General features: G+C 37.9%; 2 protein-coding genes across 6 annotated transcripts in view; one reads left to right on the top strand and one right to left on the bottom strand.

Moving 5' to 3' along the window:
• Positions 1-1,829: 1,829 nt before the first annotated feature.
• bri3 (brain protein I3) lies at positions 1,830-16,010 on the top strand. Of its 4 annotated transcripts, XM_057860774.1 has the most exons (5): positions 1,830-2,002; positions 3,002-3,068; positions 6,328-6,557; positions 9,012-9,120; positions 15,111-16,010. In XM_057860774.1, the coding sequence occupies exons 3-5, from the start codon at positions 6,392-6,394 to the stop codon at positions 15,241-15,243; spliced, it is 408 nt and encodes a 135-aa protein (XP_057716757.1). In that variant the 5' UTR covers positions 1,830-2,002; positions 3,002-3,068; positions 6,328-6,391; the 3' UTR covers positions 15,244-16,010. The 4 variants fall into 4 exon arrangements, with proteins under 4 accessions (XP_057716757.1, XP_057716756.1, XP_057716758.1 ...); XM_057860773.1 differs by lacking the exon at positions 3,002-3,068; XM_057860775.1 differs by lacking the exons at positions 1,830-2,002; positions 3,002-3,068 and having other exon boundaries at positions 5,992-6,557; positions 15,111-15,289; positions 15,707-16,010.
• Positions 16,011-16,164: 154 nt separating this feature from the next.
• baiap2l1b (BAR/IMD domain containing adaptor protein 2 like 1b) overlaps positions 16,165-17,196 on the bottom strand; it is a 60,574-nt gene continuing 59,542 nt past the window's right edge. For both annotated transcript variants that reach the window (XM_057860771.1, XM_057860770.1), the window contains 2 exons: positions 16,613-16,659; positions 16,165-16,532 (listed from right to left, as the gene is read on the bottom strand). In XM_057860771.1, the coding sequence (XP_057716754.1) occupies positions 16,460-16,532; positions 16,613-16,659 (120 nt within the window). In that variant the 3' untranslated portion in view covers positions 16,165-16,459. The remainder of the gene's footprint in view (positions 16,533-16,612; positions 16,660-17,196) is intronic.

Raw genomic sequence — 17,196 nt, 5'->3', positions numbered from 1 at the left:
ATGTTCGGCTCAGCCATGCATCGTTGCACTTTTGCAATTTCATCTACAGTTGCATTGCCTTCTTGACTCCCCACTTCGTCATCTAAGTGCTACCATAGCCCACCAGAAAGAAATTGAAGTGGACAAAAAAAATAAATTTTAGCTTAATTACAGATTTCTAATAAATTACCCAAAAAGTGACTGTGGGAAAGTAAAGGAATGGCTCTATACCTGTGTTTATTTTGGGATTATCAGAAACGTCATTCTCATGCTTGGGCCAGTAATGCTTCAGCATTGAGGAGGTGGCAACTGTTTGTATATGGCAGGTTAGTCATATACAAAGTACAAATGCGACATTTCACCTGCAAAAAAATAATAACTTTAACAGTAAAACCGAAAATTTTGGTCTTGCGCCGCGATACGTTCTGACCAGGACTCGAACCCGCGCGCACTATGCGTCGGGGACTGAGTGACGTTTGCTCAGACCACTAAGCTAGCAGGTCAAATGTAGGTAGACATGTAGGCAAGGCTCCACAAACAACGGACCCGCGTGTACCTGTCACACTAATAAACTAAGATTTACATTAAAATTAATTGTATTTTGAATGGAAGATGACAAGGGCATTTTCCCCTGTCTTACGTCCATTTCCACAGCATGTAGACAATGAGGAAGTAACCGTGAGATGTGGATTGTTTCAGCAGCTCCATCGCGTTGACAGACGCGCTTCCTTTTGAAGCAGTTTGCTGCGTCATGACTGTGTCGACACAGTTCAATGAGTTCATGCATCGGTCACGTGATTTTCTTGTAGCGATACGCGCACCGACGCAGGGGTTGCTCCATGAGCTCGGCGTGCGCGCCGGCGCATTAGTATCACTGGACCCATCACTAGTAAATAGTATTTTCTTCCTTTTTTTGTGATCTTGACTTTTTGCTGTAAATAGTAATATATTTTTTCTTTCTTGTATATAATCCAATGGTGCACTTTGTTTTTCCTGGGGTTCGAACCTATTAAAAACTCACAACACCTGTATTCTCCTGACTACGCCAACAGTTTTTTTTAGTAGCCGGAAGAACCCCGCGACAGTTTGTTTTGGGCAAAAACTGTGTGCAACTTTTGTGCGCTATGATTTCCTGATTTTTTATTTATTTATTTTTTTTTAACGTGTAAATTCTGTGAACTGGATGAAAAATGTATGATGAGACTCCTTGGGAATTTATTTAAAAAATGTTTTTGCCGAAGGAAACGAATGTGGGGTGTATACAAAAATGCGAGTACTGACAAGAGGATTGTCCACTTATTATTATAAAATGTCCAACACAACCACACTCATTAACAGTTTATATATATATATATATATATATATATATTCCCCAAACAAATACAAAACTGTGAAAATCAAAGAAACATAGAACATGTACATGAAAAACATAAAAGGAGGCACACTGTACATACCGCACGACTCGTGGCAGAATTCTTTCAAAATATAAGGCACATTAATAGTCAATCAAAGACAAATCCCTGAGATATTGTAGCATACAAATACTTTTCTTGTTCTTCATATTAACCTTGATTTCAAACATATGAGATCTAACTCAAACCCCTTTCAGTTCAACCTTCATTGTACAGTATTTGCACCGAATAGTATTTATTTATTTAATAGTATTTGTATTGTTCCAAATTATTTCTTTATGCGGGGGAAAGCTATGCACATGACACAATTTCCAAGCTTGCTAAACATTTTGACAGATTTAGAGGTAATTTTGCCACAGCAGCATAGGCACACTCATTAGTTTTACTGTACTTCAAAACACCTGCTCATTACGTTTAATTTGAAACACCTGACCGGAACTTCGTTTTGTGGACTGATACTAATCCGCTATACTGATACCTGATCCCAAACGGGCCTTTTTAAAATTGATAAAATAATTTTTAGCATTTTCGTTTGAACCTCAACTATTTAAAGCATGCAATAGACTCGATAGAGCAATGCAGACTTCATGACAACATGCAGAAGTGCAGCGGTAAGTAACATACCTGAATGTTGCTATCCGATACGCGGTTGTCAAGGGACTATGGAATGAGGCGTCATGGAATACCTGTGGAACATTCTGCAGGATAAAAACGCATATGTTCAAATAGTTTTGAACCCGTTTACCGAAAATTCATCAATAAACTGTTGACATATCAACTAGCTTTTAGCCAATTGGCGTTTTTCTTCCCCCCCCCCCCCCCCCCCCCCCCCCCCCCCCCCCCCAAACCCACAACACTTACTTAGTTAAACGTGTGGTTCTGCCATTCCATTCGATGACCCACTTTAAGTGTCCGACAGTTAAGTCACTCAGCATTTTCCCACAATGGTGTTTTGAATTGGCGAGTAGTGGAATGCTGGTTTACAACTCGGGAAATGGAGGTAGCTGCGCTCCGATTGGTTAAAACACCGCATAGGGGTGGGGCCTGTCGTCCTTCTTGATTGGTCCAACCCGGAAGCGCATGACATTTGTTGCTGCATATTCTGCATAGGATTTATCCATCTATTTTTTTTTTTAATAGCTAAAAAAGGTTCAGGAAAAACAATAACGTGAGCTGTAGTTTCAGTTTTGAACTTTCACAGACTGTGGTTGATTTATTTTGGGACTGCCTTTCTGAGAATAGAATAGAATAGAATAGAATAGAATAGAATAGAATAGAATAGAATAGAATCGGTGGAGTTTGACTTTTGTGGCAGGGGGGCAAAACATGTTAATAACCCCGAAACACAGTTTCAGTAATAAAATTAACTTACAAGATATTAGATATATGTTCGGATAGTAGCTTAGCCCATGCTCGTACATAGAGGCATCCTAGCTGTGTGTGTGCGGGTTGCGTGCGTGTGTGAGCGTGCACCTTTTCTGTCTTACCTAGTAAAGAAGTAGACGCCACATCGTTTTTGACTGAATATTCCAGCCAGGAATATTTATAATAATATGTGGAAAATGAGTTTAAAAAAAAAAAATAATAATAATTTTCCCATCATTTTTTAGGGGATCTCTAAATCAGGGTGCTTAGGACAGCTATGCTTTTGGCCAAGATCGTCTTCCATTGAACATGGTACGCCCGGTGGTGGCTCTGTTGTATAATTGATATCTTTAGTGGGGCAAACTGAAACTCTGCCAACCACTTTGGCGGTGTTCTCCGGCGTTTCATCTTCAATCCTTTGTTCTCACTCAGTAGTTGTTGTCACTTTTGAAAGCTTAGGTTTGAAAAAATTATGTATGTCCATCTTGCATCGTCTGTCCTCAGGTCGTTTTGGCTAAGAAATGCAAATGAGCGTCTCTAAAGTGCGAGTCACATGATCTGTTTGGAAAAATAATTTTGACCCATTACATATATATATATATATATATATATATATATAAAGTTTTTGTTCATTTCATTCATTTTTGTTGTTTCTTTTATTGCTTTAAATTTCTTGTAAAAAACATTCTACCAGGAAAGTCTTAATTTTAAATTCATATACGTATACAAAAGTCGATTACCTGCGATGAAATTTTCGGTCACCAGGGGGTGTCTATGCCCCCCCCCCCCCCCTTAATCTCTGCGTATGAAAGAAAAACTTTATTGACACATAGTACAACAAGATTTTAACTTTAAAGCCTCGCCATAAACTGCCCCACATAAAACAAAAGTACAATACAGCAAGTATAAAAACACAGATTATAGGGTACACATATTGGGAGTAAAGTAGCAAGTGGTGAGGTAGTAGTCATATAACTGTGTTTATAGCAATTTACGGTACTCATACCAGGAGGCAGATGGCTGACTTGATATGATAGTGCAAATAACAGTTTGTGCATTGATATTGATGTAACAGTACAAATATTGTATATGCATTACCCAGATTGAGACAGATGTCTGAAAACATATTACTTAGTGAGATGCATGTGACAATGTTATGGCATTAGGAGTGCAATGAGAGTGACATTGTCAGTTGTGTGCAGCATGACTTTTTAGTGCAGTTTTTGTGCTTTTTCACAACTCACATTGATGGGAGCGTATTTTGTTTGGAAAAATATACTGCTTGGACTTATTAAAAAATATATGCCAAAGTCAAACAATATGTATTTTATAAATCTATATTATCTAATCTATGTATCATAGAATGATGGCAAAATTACACATTCACAAAAGGAAAGTTCCAGGTAGGAAGCCATGTCTTGTTGTCTTTGCGACAAATTCAAACATTATATTCTAACAATCAAACTTTCTTGAAAGAAAAAGGCAGTTGTTAGTGCTAGTACTGAATACTGTAAATATGCATTAGACATGTGCCGATTATCGGTTCAAGGTACACCTTTTTGTGAAAATGTCAAGGTTTCAAAACCGCAAAAATTTTCCTTCATATCATCCCTACGGTATTAGCCATTTTCCATGTCCCAAAAATGCATGGAGAACACTCTTGCTTGCAGTTGCAAGGCTGAACCCTCCCCGACCGGTTGTTGCTCAATGTCAGTGAGTCAGCTGTGCTACACGATGGCTGAAGGGGGTGAAACTCCTGAACTTTTTTACCCCCATCGAAGAAAACAAAATTGCTAGTATGGGAATACTTCGGCTACAGAAAAGTTATAGATGGCCGTGGCTTAGAGGAGGAGGGCCAACCGACATGTAAAACATGTTTGAGGAGGGTGGCTGTTGAGGAGGCAAAACCTCCAATATGATTTCACATTTACACAAAATTAAAGGTTAGTAAACACTGTCATGAACGTTTCCCACCAGCTAGGAGAGTTAACTCCAGTGTGTTTAGTGTGTCTACCGGTGGTAAAATGTGATTTTTTTCTTTTTGGCAACTGTGTTGAAAAAGTGTGTGTGTGTGTGTGTGTATAATGTATTCATGATACGAGTCATACACAAATGCTTTTTATCGAAAATAATTCAATTATTTTTGTTCTGATGGTAACAATGTTGAGCTGTGGGCTGTGGGTTTAGGCTCACCTAAAGGACTGCATTAATTTTAATGTTATTTAGAATATACTTTTAAAAATGTATTTTAACTTTATAAACAGGTTCCAATTTGGTAATATGTTTTGAAAAAATGAAAATCCTGTTCAATTGAAAAGTCTTTTTTTTTTTTCTTCTAAAACCCAGATATCTCAAAGTAACACATTTTAGAGGCGTAATTGCAATACCGTGATACAGTGAAACCGTGATATTTTGGCTTAAGGTTATCATGCTGTCAGGATCTCATACCGTCACATACCTAATATGTATAACATAAAACAAAAGCAAAGAACCATTTGTTGCTGCTTGACATAGTGCAATCTATAAATAATTCATGCCAAGAGTGAGTGTTCTTAATTATTTAAGACTAGGCGTGTTCTACTCATTATATAAAAGCAGCTTGCCTTGACTTTACATAATTATTATCAACAGTATTTAATACAATTTCTATATAAAAATTGATTTGGGCCAGAAATATGATCTTTCTTATTCATTTCAGTTTAAACCACAACATATTATCAATTATAATAATAAACATTTGGGGTTTTGCCATGTAGCCTCGCCCACATCATGCGTCACCTTACGTCACTATCACAACGTGATGTTCAAGGGTTGTCGGAATTTATAAATTTCACTCCATTTATCAGTTTGGCGGGGACGTTTTATTTGTAATAGCCAAGGAATTTATACACTAATTGGCACGAGTGAGGCATATTCGTATGCCTTTTAATAAAACTCGCTTGCATGAGTTACAGTACTGTTACAGTTCAAATGGATTTGATGGCGATCACTCATTGGTGGTGAATGACTTCGTATTTCATACGTACATTAATGTGAATTATTTTGTCCATTAAATTACAATAATTTTTACACATCCGTCTGTTTTTTAGCACTGGGACCAGGCCACATATAATTCTAAAATATATAAGTCCGTCACATTTGAGACGTAATTAAGCACTATACAGAACGATTATAACGATGATAATGGTAACGTGATGTTATTGCTGTACTGTCCCTTTAAGAAGCCTGGGCGCTTACAGGGAAGCACCATGCCACCAGCCGCTCATCACATGATTCTTCTCTTGTGACAATCTAGAGAGCGAAGAAAAAAAACCCGTTTGAGTTCAGCGGAGTTACAATACTCTTCGGTGGGACATGCTTGTTGTTCTGGCGCCAAGGCAGCAAAGATGGAATTCAGTTAACTCTCTGAACACTCTTGCGTCGACGTGCCAATTTCAAACTGAGCTTTGTTGCGTCGCGACGAAGTTGGCGCATGGAGAGGGACCAACTTTCGTTTTTGACGCAGCGTCTTTTTTTGTGAACTAGTGTCATTTTTTTTTTTTGTTTTTTTTTTTGTGTGTGCTTGTTTTAGCGTCGACGTACCTCGACGTCCTTTTGTTTAAAGTTACGCAGCAGACCGGACAACTTTGGCTGACATGGTGGACAGCAAACCCATTCTTCAGGACAGACCTCCAGCCTACAACACTGTCCCCGGGGCTTACGAGTATGCGCCCCCGCAGCAGCAGGCTCAGCAGCCGCACAGCTACGGGGCTATCCCCGCCGCAGCCCCACCGCCCTACCACTACCCAGACAGCAGACATGGTGAGTAGACAAGCCAGTCGTCTGTATATGTCGCATTGTGGCATGGTGGAAGAAAACGTCAATGGGGGCGAGGAGTCCCCACAGTACTTCCGGATTCGTTTCAAGCAAAACGCACGGTTTTACTCGTGTGAATCACTACAAAAAGTGATTAAAATGCGCCAACCATTCGGGTTTTCGTCAAATATATGCCCGCCTAGGTATGGCGTATATAATGTATGACACGAACATTTTTATCGTAAAGGAAGCAGGTACTCGTTTATGTGGCAATAAAACGTCAAATGTATTGTTTTGGGGGTTTAAGTGCGGAAATCGTGATTGTATCACGGAAGTAAGATTGTTTTTGTTTTTTAGGGCGGAAGTTCCAATCGTATCCCGGATGTTGACGTAAAAAATAATCACAGCAACCCTGCGATGAAAATCACCACTTTCTAAATTCTACTTTTTAAAAACTATATAGAGATTTTTTTACATAGATAACTCATAAATAAGTCAAAGTCATTTATAGTAGTCCTAAACTAAGTCTGTTTTACATTAGTTAGATGGGGCTTTGCAAGTCAAAGGTCCAGATAGTTAAATTAGTACCCCTAAGACTGCCCTGATAATTAGACGACCCCCTCTTTTTCAAGACTTTTTGAACACCAAATTAATTTTCATACAGAAAATAATTACAGTACATCCGAAACAAATGATTATAACAATGTATTTGAGAGAAAAAGCATGTTATTTTGCCTCATTCAAATCCTAATATCTGAACATTTAAATATGTAAACTAAAGTGCAATCACATTCGTAAATAAATGGCTTCTGGTTTTTGAAATGTAAATAAACCAATCTATTGTGATAAAACAACAAAATTGCAATAACTGCATTAACCATCAAAGTGAAGTCTAACTAACTGTAGTCTTGAAACAAATCTGACTAAGGAAAACATTGCAATTAAATACAATAATGCAAACTGGTTAAACTTGAGAGTAGCTGAGATCTATCATGACAGAACATCGCTTCAATGATATCTGGCGCCATCTAGCGTCGTGAATAGGGAGAGTAGCTGAGATCTGTCAGGACAGAATATTGCTTCAATGATATCTGGCGCCATCTAGCGTCGTGAATGGGTATAATGTCTAGACCGCGAATATAAGACGACCCCCTCTTTTTCAGTCTTATTTCAATGCAAAAAACACAGTCTTATGTTCTGGCCAATACGGTACATATATTTTTTTAAATGGTGTGCCTCATAATCCAAACCCTTTAACCTACAGTCACAAAATCAAACTAACCGGAATTTTTTGAATAACCCCGCAAAATTTTCCATTTGCCTGTAAACACAGGTTTTTTGAAAAAAACAAAACAAAAAATGTATCTTGTCCTACAATTTTGGACCAAATTGCATAATTTACACATAAAAAATTCCAGACGGTAAGGGGCATAAAAATTGCATTAAAATTTTGCCAAACACTGTCCCATTCATTTCTAATGGGATACTATTAACAGCCAGGTATGTCCAAATTTCCCATTCATTTTGAATGGTAAGAAAACGTGGATCCTTGTAATTTTTGACCATTTACCACGACAGCCCATTGAAATTAAACTGGCGCCCAAGTAAGTCGATGCCATTGACAGCCAGGTACGTCCAAAAGACTCCAAATTTCCCATTCATTTTGAATGGTAAGAAAACGTGGGTCCTTGTAATTTTTGACCATTTACCACGACAGCCCATTGAAATTAAACTGGCGCCCAAGTAAGTCGATGCCATTGACGGCCATGTACGTCCAAATTTCCCCTTTATTTTAAAATGGCAGAAAAACCTGTGTGGTTAGGATTTTGGACCAAAACCTTACCATTACAGCCTAATGACATTCAACTGGTGCCCAAGTAAGTCGATGCCATTCACAGCCAATGTCCCCAAATGAACAGGAAATGACCTGATATCAACAGGACATGTCCCCAAATCAACGGGAAGTGACCTGGTATCAACAGGACGTTGATAGATGTGTATCTACCACAGCAAAGCCCCATCGTAATTTCTACAGAAATGGCAGTTTTTGGATATCTACAGTTCTTGTCAGTATTGGTAAAAAGCTGAAAAACTGTAAATGGTGTATAATTTGTCAACCACTTGGTAAATCACTATTCATTAGTACTGCGCTATATTACACTGGCAGTGTGTACTGTACAAAGTAATAAAAGGGCTTTCACTTTTTTTCCCTTACTAGGGTTGTTTAATAACTTGTTATCTTGGTATCAAAGTTCACACAAACAGTTCTCGAGAAAATGTCAAATTTTCTGAGCTACACACACAAATCCTTGCCTAATAATATTTGCTCATGATATTGATAAATGGGAGTATTTTACTAGGTTGACATAGTTTCTGTGGGCAAAATTGAAACTTATTTTTTGTTTTAGCCTCTTTTGAGGTTCATTGTGTAATCGTGTGCATTTTCTTTCTTTACCACAGCCTACCCAACAGCCCAAATGGGAGCAGCTGTGTCCCATCAGCCCTATTCTGGAACCTACACAGTTATTCAACCCTCTGTTGTGGTGGTCGGAGGCTGCCCGGCCTGCAGGTGAAGACACACAACTGACATTTAAACATCGATGAAGACGTGACTTGTAAAGAAAAATTACTCTGTGAACAAAGAACAATGAGTGTCGCGTGTTCACCATGACAAAACCTATAAGCCTTGCTTATGTCACTTAACTGAGAGCAATGACACGAAAAGTCACATTTTGCATCTTGTGAGAGGATGTGGTTTTCACGTTTTTTTTTTTTTTTTTAACTCCAGCCAACATTCTGGCAAGCTACAAATGTATTAAACTCATTAGCTGCCATTAGTCGTGATAAGCGTTTAATCTTGTGATCAGTCAGTCTTTACTGCTACTGTACAGGCTAAAAGTTTGGACACACCCTCTCATTTGTGCGTTTTCTTTATTTTCATGACTATTTACATTGTAAATTCCCACTGGAGGTACTAAAACTATGAATGAACCCGTGTGGCATTATGTACTTAGCAAAAAAGGTTGAAATAGCTCAAAACATGTATATTATTCAAGTATATTTAGAGTAGCCATCCTTTACTTTCTTAATGAGCTTCAAGAGGGAGTCACTTAAAATGGTTTTTGACTTCACAGGTATCCATTTTGAGTATTGATTAGTGGAATTTATTGCTTTATCAATGGGGTTGGGACCTTCATTTGTGTTGCATTGAATGAGGTGTGTCCAAACTTTTGCCCTGTACTGTAAATGCCAAATTTTGGGGGCTTAAAGGTACACAATTGTTGAGTTAATTTATTGTTGAGTAGAATTTATGGCCAAAAATGGTACTGCAACTAGATCAAACTATTGACTAGCACACACTTTGGGTTGCCAGTGTACAGCTTCACAGTAGAGAACCTGCAGAAAAAGAACTTTTAAGTGGCAAATGACGAGTCCTCTGCGGAAGCTTTATCTTTTTAATTTTCATGCAAGATTTTTTTCAATGTATTAATGCCAACGTGTAGTTTATGTCACCATCGCCGAAGTGAGGGAGCAGGGCCGGCCCAGCCTATACGCAGACTATGCAGCTGCTTAGGGCCCCTGAGCACTAGGAGGCCCCCAATCTGGCAATTGTTTAATTTATATTTGATTTTGTTTACTCCAGTTTGCTTTATTTGACTTTTGTGAGTTTTGACACTTGATTACAAGCTTAAAAAAATAAAAGTTCTATCTTAACTTCTTTCCTCTTTTAGAAAAAGGTTTGGCGCTATCTACTGTAAGTACTGACAATCATTTGGGGTGATAAGTTTGAAGTACGCAGTGCAACAAAATCTGATTAATATACAAAATATGGACGTATGGGTTGGATTGCATGTATGGGTTTCACAGTACACTGTGAGGAAATGGTGGGCCAAAAATATGGGCCCCTTTGCATTATTTTGCTTAGGGCCCCCAAATGGCCCTGTGAGGGAGGCCTACTTTTCTCATTGTATAAGCACACTGGCAAAGAAATATATAATTTGGTAATGCACTGACAGCATCCACAAAGACGATTTAATTGCTTCATCCATTTTAATTTATTGACCGACTAAATATACACAGTGACAGTAAAGACTTTCTTTGCCCCGGGAAGTGGATCCACATACGAAATAACGTGGCACTGGCAGAACACAGGTTAATGGATCCACAACATGCTAAATAACTTAGCACAACCACACCAAATGAATGCATATGCTGTTTTGCTTCTCTTGTTGTCTTGAATCCTTTGATATTAGTAAGGGTTTTTTTTTGTGTTTTTTCTGCTTGAGCGGGTAGACATAGTTCAGACTGTTGAAGTTGGCGTACAGAGCTGTGGTAACCCGGACGAAGACTGGAAACTGGTCTCGTGATTGGCTGATGATGAACACAGAAGCTAAACTGGTCCAAATTTGCGACTCTTACATTGTCTTTTAAAATGGGAAAATCTCCGCGAAACCATTGAGGTCTGTTGTAAAAGTGTTTCCAAAAACACACAATTTACTTTAATGTCTTTTGGAATATTATGGCCATTTCATGAATAATTGAAGTGTAAATCATACATTGTGCACCTTTAAGTCACACATAAAAGTAAATTGCACCAGTCAAAAAATGAACAATCGTCGTCAATGGGAGCGAATGAGTTAAACAACTGAGTATATTGTTGTTGCACTTCTTGACTATTTAAAAAAAAAAAAAAAAAAAAAAGTATTTTCAGTTCATGCTCCAAGCTAGCGTCTCTCAAATCCATATCATAAGACCACTTGTTTTTCCACTGTCACAAAGCGTAGTATTATAGGGAACATAAAATTAGCATGAAATCAGAGTGTTTAAAACAGTGTTGTTAGTAACAGCATTAGAGTATAACTGTGTTTCTAAAGTCGTTATTTTTTTCCAATAGTGAGTAATTTAAATAATTACTTCTCATATCTTTGCAATGCCGATACCGTTATTGAAGATGTGAAGGGGCACGTTACTACAGTTTGGTTGAATGAAGCGCAAGTTGTCTGATTTTTCAGGGTGGTCACCAGTGTTGTTAATCTTACTTTAAAAAAGTAATTACGTTTATAAATTACTCCTCCCAAAAAGAATGTAAGAGTAATTAGTTACTTGGCAAAGTAACTGGTGTTACCTTTCATGCTTTTTTTTTTTTTTTTTTAAACCCCCCCCCCCCCCCCCCCCCCAAAAAAAAACAAAACAACAACATGGTAACCTTTGCTATGTTTGGAAGTCATTTAATGTTGCGAATCAACCGTTAAAGTTGTTAAAATTGCTCCCGTTATTGCATTAGTTCCCTTCTGTCTACTTTCGACATGTGGAAGTTTTAAAACTGTTTCATCATTTAAAGATAGATTCAAGTCAAGATTTTGCCGATTTAGGAGTATTTCAGATAAAAAGTTACTTAGGTTCGCTCGGAAGATTCCCTACAAAAGAGCCTTCCTGAGAAGTCTACTGCTTTAAGATGGCGGTTAATTACTAATGCCGAGGGTATCATTTCGCATCTAGTTCTATATACTTAACTTAGCACATGTGACATCTACAGTAGCATCATGTGAGCGTAGTCTGTAGGCTATCGGCTACAGTCAGGTATTATTATTAGAGCCACCTTGCATCACATTTGCAACGGCGTCACAACTTCCTTTCTTCCTCCCTACTCCCGCTCTGCTTTAGTCTCCGTAAGTCCGTGTCTCTGACTTTACTCGCGTCATAGTAACCCACGCCTTTACATTCTCAGTAACTATAATGGCGTTGCCAAAATGAGAAAAGTAAGTAATTAGTTTACTCACTACTGAAAAAAATAACGCCGTCAGTAACACAGTTACACTCTTAACGCCGTCATTAACATCACTAGTGGTGACGCCGTTGCAAACGCGATGATGATTGGCTCGATGGCTCGGACCGTTAGCAAAGCATTTGTGTTCTCGTTAGAATTTGCATGGCATGAGTCATCTGAAACTCTCGGGCAACTTTTTATTCATTAATTAAAACATTATTTTTTTTACATACCATTCTTGGCGTCCAGATGGGTAAAAATAATTGAAAATAATGTATTGTTTTCCCTCCTGAGTGTGCATTATCATCAAGTTGGCGTTGTCTTTGTAGACCAGGGGCACCCAAGTCCGCTCCACGAGAGCCCCTACCCGACTTGTTTTCAATGTCTCCCTCCTCCAACACACCTGAATCAAATAATCAAGATCGTTATCAGTCTCCTGCAGAGCTGATTATTTGATTCAGGTGTGTTAAAGGAGGGAGACATGGAACATAAGCTGGATAGGGGCTCTCAATGGAACGGAATTGGGCACCCCTGTTGTAGACGCTACAATATAATGTTTTTTATTCTCAGTACCAAAAATAGTCACTTGCCCTAAATTTTTCTTGAATGACGTATCCATGAACCTTGTGTGATCTTTTTTAATCAAAACAACTAGTGTAAAGACAGGGGAGGCAAGAGATGCAGAGCCTCACTTGCATATTGAAAATTACATCTCTATACACATATATAAAGGGATGTAACGATACACACAAGTCACTTTTCAGTACGTACCTCAGTATGGGGGGGTCACTGTTCGGTGCGGGTTCAGGTAAATGGTAAAAACAAACGCTTTTTTTTCTCACACTATTTGAAAGTTAGTTTGTATACCATTACACTGTTATAGAAGAAAATTTTAAAAAGTCTAAAGTATGACCTATGTTTTTTTTTTTTAAGAATGGAAAACAAGTTCAATTCAATCAGTTAATCTAAACATCTTTTATACGAAAGCTGTTTTAGAATGTATATTGTAATAACATGTAGAACATGAAAAGTAACGTCAGTTACTTAATTATTCTTACAAATAAGTAACAAAGTTACTAACTGAATTACTTTTTGAGATAAGGAATTTGTACCATGTTGGCCCAATATAAGACGGTGTTTTTTTGCATTGAAATAAGATTGAAAAAGAGGGGGTCGTTTTACTGGACTGTCTCAGGAAATTAGAATACACAATATTCTAATTTTTTGAGACAGTCCTGTGTATATATACAGGACTGTCTCAGGAAATTAGAATACACAATATTCTGTCTCAGGAAATTAGAATATTGTGTATTCTAATTTCCTGAGACAGTCCTGTATATATACACAGGACTGTCTCAAAAAATTAGAATATTGTGTATTCTAATTTCCTGAGACAGTCCAGTATATTCGCGGTCTAGACATTATACCCATTCTCGACACTAGATGACGCCAGATATTATTGAAGCAATGTTCTTTTATGACCGATCTCAGCTACTCTCTCCATTCACGAGGCTAGATGGCACCAGATGTCATTGAAGCGATGTTCTGTCATGAGTCATGACAGATCTCAGCTACTAGTTTAACCAGTTTGCATCATTTTATTGCAGTTTTTCCTTATTCAGATTTGTTTCAAGACTACAGTTAGACTTTACTTTGATGGTTAATGCAGTTATTGCAATTTTGTTGTTTTATCACAATAGATTCGTTTATTTACATTTCAAAAACCAGAAGCCATTCATTTACGAATGTGATTGCACTTTAGTTTACATATTCAAATGTTCGGATATTAGGATTTGAATGAGGCAAAATAACATGCTTGTTCTCTGAAATATATTGTTATAATCATTTGTTTCAGATGTAATTTTCTGTATAAAAATTAATTTGGTGTTCAAAAAGTCTTTTTTTCAAAATTTGAGTCTTGAAAAAGAGGGGGTCGTCTTATAATCAGGGCTGTCTTATATTCGGGCCAATACGGTAATTACTTTTTTAAAAGTACTGTAATTTCTGGACTATAAGCCGCACCGGCAACATTTTTTGAAATGAATCCACATATATGCTATTGACTATAAGCTGCAAGTGTCCATATCTTAACATTGAATATTTACATAGATGTTACACCGAAATATTTGATTGATCAACATTAACCAGATAGGCACACATCAACAACACAACTCATGTTTTCTGAATGCTTCAAAACAAACTTTAAAAAACAGGTTACTACATTTGCAAAGATATATAATCCAATTTACCTTGCCTTCTAAACATGAAATGGATGCAATCCTCTTAAAAATGGTTAACAGCTAGCAACTTATAACTTATCTAGCAACTTTGTTGTAGCATACTGTGGCAATAAAGTCCTCTTAGTGCCAGTTGAAGAGAGCTAATCAACGCGAGCAGCGCGTTCTCTTGTCGTAGCAAATATTGGTTGCCCACCCATATAAAGTTCTTCTGTATGTAAGTTGTGTAACTTTTCAGTAAGTCTGACGACCATCTGGCAAGCTTTATTAGTGGTAGTGTAGCGGCTGAGAGCTATGTCATGGCAAAATTGGGAAGCCATTCTTTTACAATATGTCTTAATTATCCATTTTTTGGGATATTTTTCACAAAAAATATGAAGCTCGTGTTTTTTTTTTTTTAATCCATAAATAAACCGCTTCCTTATGAAAGCCGCAGGGTAAAAATGCTGGGGGGAAGCAGCTAATAGTCCGAAAATTACAGTAAGATTTACAACACTGGTTTTAAATGCATATCAGTGTTTATCAAGTGATAAGATTTTTTATTTTTTTCTTCAGAGTTGGCGTTCTGGAAGACGACTTTACCTGCCTGGGAATCCTGTGTGCCATCTTCTTCTTCCCGCTGGGCATCCTCTTCTGCTTCGTGCTGCGGCAGAGACGGTGCCCTAACTGCGGCGCCACCTTTGGATAGACCAAGCAAACGAAAGCGTACGACACGTGTACTCGACGAGCGAAAGGTTGGGGATGTTGGGCATTTGGGTTTAATGTCAGCATCAGCCTAAAAATGCGTTTACCGTGAAGTCCAACGTCCCGAACTTTTTAAAGCAGTGTATACAACAATCCAGTATTTTTATGCCTTTTTTCCCCTTTTATCACACACTGCTGACATGAAACATGCTTAAAATGTAGATTCAGAGTTATATTTGAGATGTATTCATCAATGATGAAGCGCAATACTATTTTTATGTTGATTTGAGTTCATGTCTAGGCTCAGTGCTGCTGACCAATCCCACATTTTTTTTAGTGGACGACTAGGAAGTTTGGATGGAAATGGACAGCTGCCTGCAGCAAATTTTGTGTATTAATCTCTGAGGGCCATATTTGCACTGATTGTCAATGACTCTGCTTGCTTCCTCCTTCCACGTCTTTTCCAGGCCAAGAAAAAGCCGACCTCAGGTACTTTCACCTCTATTGTTTAAAAAGCGGACTCTTTTTGTTGAGAGCGCACAAATGATTCAAAAATGATCATGGCTGGACTCGTCCTAGTGGCTCGCCGCCCACTCTTCTTCCGCAAGACAATCAAAACGTGTCGTCTTCCATCCCTGCAAAAGATGTCAACTTTTGCCAGAGAACTTTTTCATTTTTGGAAACAAACTTGCGCACGTTTGCTCCTATGATTGAGCTTCTTACTTTTATATACTGTATACTAGTTTATGATATTAAAAATATCTTACCCAAGTTTTGGAATTTTTTTTCCTCCCCATGGTATTTAACTTTTACTGTGAATGCTCAAGTTTCAGTGCCATTGACAGCGTAGACATCCAATGAGTTGTGCTGGATGAGTCCTAGCGTTGATTCACTTATGACTTCGAAATATGACAAAAATCAGCTGTTTTGTACAGAAAGTCATTGGAGCATTTATTCAACTTCCTTAACATTCAGTTTAAGGTTTATTTACTAGTTTTCTCTTTTGTCCTCACAAGTGATTCAGTGCACGGGTAGAACAATTGTCTCCTTTCTACCAAGTCATTTGTGCACACTAGTAGGACAACTTGAGCATACATACATCCAGTATGGTCGGGAAGTGGCGATTTCCTAATATAGCCACTACAAAACTTTCTATTTAAAATACAGGAACATTATGAGTCCTATAAATGCTCCTAAAATTCTCCCAAGCATGTCTGAAATCAGATGACCGGGGCCGAACGGTCGTTGGTGACGGTGGGACGTAATCGCACGGTAGAAAACGGGTTACCTCCCCTGGAGAACACGAGAAGAAAGGTTGAGTATGTGAAGCGACTTTTTGAAATGAGTGAAAATTTAAGCAGGAATTGACTTACGCCAGGTAGGCAGGTGTCGGTCTGGAGATGCCGTTAGGCTGGTTTGTCTGTGGACGAAACCAAAGGATTACTTTTGGGGAAAAAAATTACTATGTAAATATTTTCTTGTGTTAAAAAGACAACACGAGAGTGAGTAAGGAATCTTGCACGTCTGGAAGTGCAAGTCAGCACCAGGAGTCTTATTTTTCTTATTTTTAATATGCACCTATATATAAAACTATCAAAAAAAAAAAAAACCTTTATTGTACTAGCTGCTGGTAGAACTCAAAGATTTCATGGTCACATTTTGTTTTAACTTAGAATGCAAAAGCTTAAACTGATTACTAGGGTTGTTCCGATCATGTTTTTTTTGTGTGCTCCCGATCCGAGTGCTTTTTTTGCTCCTGATTCAATTCCAATCATTCCCGATAATTTTTCCCAATCATATACATTTTGGCAATGGATTAAGAAAAAAAATGAATAAAACTCGGATGTATACATTCAACATACAGTACATAAGTACTTTATTTGTTTATTATGACAATAAATCCTCAAGATGGCATTTACATTATTAACATTCTTTCTGTGAGAGGGATCTACGGATA

The sequence above is a fragment of the Corythoichthys intestinalis genome, chromosome 16 (genome assembly GCF_030265065.1).
Source record: "Corythoichthys intestinalis isolate RoL2023-P3 chromosome 16, ASM3026506v1, whole genome shotgun sequence".
NCBI classification, from domain to species: domain Eukaryota; kingdom Metazoa; phylum Chordata; class Actinopteri; order Syngnathiformes; family Syngnathidae; genus Corythoichthys; species Corythoichthys intestinalis.
This window is presented reverse-complemented; position numbering and strand designations above follow the sequence as displayed.

What these genes read in the sequence shown, in the direction of transcription:
- bri3 (XM_057860773.1), top strand. Translation starts at nt 6,392, where the DNA reads ATGGTGGACAGCAAACCCATTCTTCAGGACAGACCTCCAGCCTACAAC. An exon ending in CTACCCAGACAGCAGACATG is followed by an intron (nt 6,558 to 9,011) that starts GTGAGTAGACAA and finishes TCTTTACCACAG; the next exon opens with CCTACCCAACAGCCCAAATG. An exon ending in GGAGGCTGCCCGGCCTGCAG is followed by an intron (nt 9,121 to 15,110) that starts GTGAAGACACAC and finishes TTTTTTCTTCAG; the next exon opens with AGTTGGCGTTCTGGAAGACG.